Below are 5,000 nucleotides of genomic sequence, written 5' to 3' on the forward strand. Positions count from 1 at the left end.
TTGAAATCAAGGAGGAGATTGCGGGGGGGTCAAATGAATGGATGTGGACGAGAGCCGTGATGGAAGTGGTTGCCGATACGGCTGTGGGGGTGCTAGAGACATGATCGAATAGACGTTTATGCGCCTCGCTCTCCTGAACACGGCGTGACCCATAACTAATCGATCAGAACTAATCGGCAGAGAAAAAGCCCATTTTAAAGCACCTATTCCGCTTGGACATGCGCAGAGTGCCCATGGAGTCTGGACGACGCGAGATGACGCGCAAATTAATGTGGACCGTTCTATCAGAGGGGGGAGCTTCGATGGTCATGTAAGTGGCTACAGACCGCTGCACTTAAATATAAACATTAGTCTACCTGGAGACTCAATGAGGTAATTGTAGATGTCGCCATAAGACACGTCTGGCCATTTAGTGGGATCATTTTTTCATTATCCTGTTCGGCTGGCCACCGAAGCTCCCCCTCTGATAGAACGGTCCACATTCATTCGAGCGTCATCTCGCGTCGTCCAGACTCCATGGGCACTCTGCGCATGTCCAAGCGGAATAGGTGCTTTAAAATGGGCTTTTTCTCTGCCGATTTAGTTCTGATCGATTAGTTATGGGTCACGCCGTGTTCAGGAGAGCGAGGCGCATAAACGTCTATTCGATCATGTCTCCAGCACCCCCACAGCCGTATCGGCAACCACTAACATCACGGCTCTCGTCCACATTCATTCATATGCACCCCCGCAATCTCCTCCCTGATTTCAGAATCCCGGAAGTGTTACGGTGGTCTATAGGTTCACAGAAGGTGTAAGCATTACCCAGAACTCATACAAATTAAACTATACTGTACACCACATATATCTAGGAGGTTCAGCTGAATAAAGACCATAATATACTGTATGTTGGAAAGAGTTTCTTAAAGAGTCCTTACCCAGCGCAGAGAGACGTGTAATTATATAATACATGTTGAAAGTAAAAAACCAGGAAATTATTGGAGGTACGACATAGGCTAGTTCTGTTTAACCCTTAAAAGCCTACATAGACAAAGCTTCGCCTGGACATAGTGTTATATTTAGCCAGTTCTGAGCTTGTTCTTTGAGTCAGTATTTATTTCTGGTGTAAAATCACCATCACACATTACCTTTGTGTGAGCATACAATATTGCATGCAAAACATGTCTGGTGTCACATGGGCGTAAGCTTGGCTATCGTCTCTTATATTCATTAAAGAAAGTTGATTTAATAAAAAATAAATACAAATTTAATCAGATTAATCACTTTATTCAAATTGAGGATTTTGTTTGAGGATATTTATAAAAAAAAAATATTATAATAATAATATATATATTTTGTATTATTATATATTTTTTATTATGAAAAACTAAGGTTCGAACGTCCGTTCGAAAAACCCTGATGAAGTTCGAATCCCAAAAACAGGCTTCGGGGGGACAGCCTTACTATCGTCTCTTACCCTCCTGCGGGCGTGAGCTTGGCTATCGTCTCTTACCCTCCTGCGGGCGTGAGCTTGGCTATCGTCTCTTACCCTCCTGCGGGCGTGAGCTTGGCTATCGTCTCTTACCCTCCTGCGGGCGCGCGGAGCCGCCTCCGGCGTGTTGGGTGACGTGGACTCGTTGGCCGTCTCCGAGGTGGAGCTGAGGGACGAGTTGCTGCTGGACAGCTCCCTGGTGGACGGCCGCTTGGTGGCAAACTGTTCAAACGGACGAGTCGTGGGTGAGATTTATTTTGGTCGTGACTTGGGATTTAGGAAGAACACTCAGTCAATGGAGAACAGACGCTAACTGCACTGACGTCAGGTCAGTTTCACCTTCAGGGGTTTCAATGGCACGGAGAAAAAAAACTCCACCTGTGTCTATAGATTAAATTAGATTAGATTAGATTACATTCTAAATGTATTGTCATTATACAGCACAAGTACAGTACAACGAAAATAAGTTTGGCATCCAACCAGAGTGCAAATGTAACAGTAAAGCAATAGTAATATACAATGTGCAGGTGATTAAACTGGGTATAATTTTTTTTTCTCATTTCAACCTTTATTTAAAATCGTAAGCCTCTCATTTACAGAAACAATGAGTGTACAAAATGTAAACACCACATAAATATTCACAGAAATTTAAACACCAGAGTAAAAATAAAAAACCTTTCAAATTATTTAAAAAGATCAGCTAAACAGTTACAGGTATAGTCACACAATGGTCTGAAATCATACGTTTAAACATTCCAAGTGAAGGGAGAACCTCCCATTTCAGAGAGAGTTGAAGGACAGGCTGACTTCCCTAGATCAGAACAAACTTGAGGAACCCTAAGAACCATCCAGTCATTCGATCGAGTTGAATAGGTTCCAATATTCCAATCTAACAGTGAAGAGATATAAACAGGTTGTTTACCAATAAGGGCTTTAAAATAAATAAATACCAGACAGTGTTTGTTGCGCCTTTCTGTAAGACAAGGCCAACCCACCCTATCATACAGGACACAATGGTAAGTATCATATCTGTCACCAGTAATAAATCTAAGAGCTGAGTGAAATATATACAGTATATTAAGAATAAATGTATATGGTATATACAGCATTAATGCAGAGTTATATGGGTAGACTATAGTATGAGGTAAATAGTTCTGATTATTCTGATTACTATGATTACAGTGTAGGGCAGTTGTAGACAGTGAAGGCAATAGGGAGGTGTAGTCTGACGTCACTGGTTGTTCCACCCGTATAGGGATTTATCATTGGGAAAATGGATTATCGGCTATTGTAACAATTCTGCCGCATGGAATTTGAAAAACTTTCCACTTTTGCAAAAAATGAGTTCCCTTCTATCACTAACATTATGGTTTAAGAATTTTTGTTTGAAATAAAATTCTGCGATTTCTTTTTAATGATTAATTGCGAATATTTTCATGTTGAGCTATAGATTGTGGATGAATAAGCACAGAAAGGTACACCATGCCAATGTTAATGCTTTATTTGTTTTAAACGAGACGATTTAGAAATGGGCAATGGAGAAATGCATTGGGTTGGACAGAGGGTGGAACACGAAAAACGGCAATGACGTAACCACTACACCTCCCTATAGGCAGGTATAATTGAGTATAGACAACAGAGTTCGAAGTGTGTACAGTATAGGTATCAGAGCCTAGGTGTAGGCAATGGAGTCAGAGCTCAGAGCCTCAGGGAGTATAACGTGCGGAATTTACTGTATGTGTTGATTCTAAACTTGATTTTAATGATAGCGAGTCAAGAAAGGGATGTATACGCCACCTCTCACTCAGTCTTTATTTAATCTCAGAGAGAGAGAGAGAGAGAGAGAGAGAGAGAGAGAGAGAGAGAGAGAGAGAGAGAGAGCGAGAGAGAGAGAGAGAGAGAGAGAGAGAGAGAGAGAGAGAGAGCACTACCCCACCTGTAGAATGGAGGAGACGAGGTCTGAGGGGTCCTTGTGCTCCTCCCGCTGAGGAAGGTCCTGGCGATAGGTGTCCTGGCGCTGCCTGTGTGTCCTGTCGTTGGCTATGACCTGGGACAGGGCTATACTGAAGCCTGGGGAGCACATTCTGGAGGAGAGAGAGAGGAGAGGAGGAGAATGATGTGGCAAGGTGGAATAGGGATGGTGGAGGGAGAAGAGAAGGAGCGAGGGACAGAGGAAAAGAGGGATGGAGATGAGAGGAGGCGGAGGAGAAAGAAGAGGAGAGGAGCGGAGGAGAGAAAAGAGAAAGAGAAGGAGGCGGAGATGTAGGGAGGAGAGAGAGGAGGGAGGAGGGGTGCAGGAAGGGAGCGAGGTCAGAAGAGAGGAGAGGAGTGGGATGGATAGGAGGAGAGAGGTAGAGAGGGGAGGGATTATGGGATGAAACATCAGGAAGGGAACAAGGGATGGAGAAGAGAAGAGGGGAGAGATGAGGAACGAAGGTGAAGTTGAACAGCGAGCAGGAGAGAAGAGATGTGAGAGAGCAAGAGAGAGAGAGAGAAGAGAAGAAGATACAAGGGAGTGGGAGAAAAAAGGTTTAATTCAATTCAATTCAATTCAATTAAAAAAACGTTATTAGTCCCGCAAGGGGCAAATTAGAGCATGATACGGCAAACAGCTGCATTTCTACACATTCAAGACAAAACAAGACAGAACAGGGACAAGAGACATACATGACACTTCAAAGCACAAGAGACATGGGCGGCTAAGTGGCGCAGTGGCAAGGCGCTCGCCACTAACGTGGGATGCTGGGTTCGAGCCCAGCTCTCGGCGTTGCTACCAGCTTGGCTGGTCGTTCATACTAACACAATTGGCAGTGTTAGGGGTGGGAAAGCTGGTGGGTGGGGATTGGACGTTGTGGACAGCGACTCCTACAGGTCGGTTGGTGTGCCTGTACAGCAGAATCAGGAAGTATCGGGGCAGTGTGAGCCTCCCACGTGTTACTCCTCGCCACTGAGAGATTGCGCTGTTCAGGTGAAAAGATGCGACGGCTGCCTCCTTGTGTACCGGAGGGGACACGTGATGCAAGGCTTCTGTCCTCCTACAGCCGACCAGTGGGAGGCATAGTCCAGCAACGTTCGAGACAGGGAGGGGAGAATTGAAGGGAGATTGGTGAGGCGAAATTGGGATGGGAGAAAAATAGAAAATAAGGAGAAAAAGTGGATTAAAAAAAAAGCACAAGAGACATGACACTGCCAGAACGGGATCCCTACATTGTTGATCTGTCAAGTCAGTAAATAAATAGATTCAGTCAGTAAAAAGAAAGTGCACTTTCGCCAAAAATGTTAAAATCAAGGGGTCAAAGGGTGCATGTTAGTAAACTGACCTTTCCTTGTACTGTGGCCATTCACCAGTCGAATGGTACAAACCCAAACTTTCTTCTGTTTGTTTTACAGGCAGGCTGTCTAAAGTGCTTCCTGAGGGCAGCAGGTCAAAACACACATGAAGGACATGTGTGGGGTCATCAATTATCTTATGTGCTTTCTTGATCACTTGAGCATTGTAAAACTGCATTAGGGATCTTTGTGTTCTGCC

General features: G+C 44.3%; 1 protein-coding gene across 1 annotated transcript in view; it reads right to left on the bottom strand.

Annotated features, from left to right (window-relative positions):
• The window catches only part of LOC311232158 (rho GTPase-activating protein 6-like), a gene marked incomplete at both ends in the record, with an annotated part of 334,242 nt that overhangs the window by 36,637 nt on the left and 292,605 nt on the right, over nt 1–5,000 (bottom strand). The window contains 2 exons of the mRNA XM_084318858.1: nt 1,565–1,693; nt 3,408–3,541. Of these exons, the coding sequence (XP_084174984.1) occupies nt 1,565–1,693; nt 3,408–3,541 (263 nt within the window). The remainder of the gene's footprint in view (nt 1–1,564; nt 1,694–3,407; nt 3,542–5,000) is intronic.

Source organism: Notolepis coatsorum (assembly GCF_963971535.1).
Source record: "Notolepis coatsorum genome assembly, chromosome: 1".
NCBI lineage: Eukaryota > Metazoa > Chordata > Actinopteri > Aulopiformes > Paralepididae > Notolepis > Notolepis coatsorum.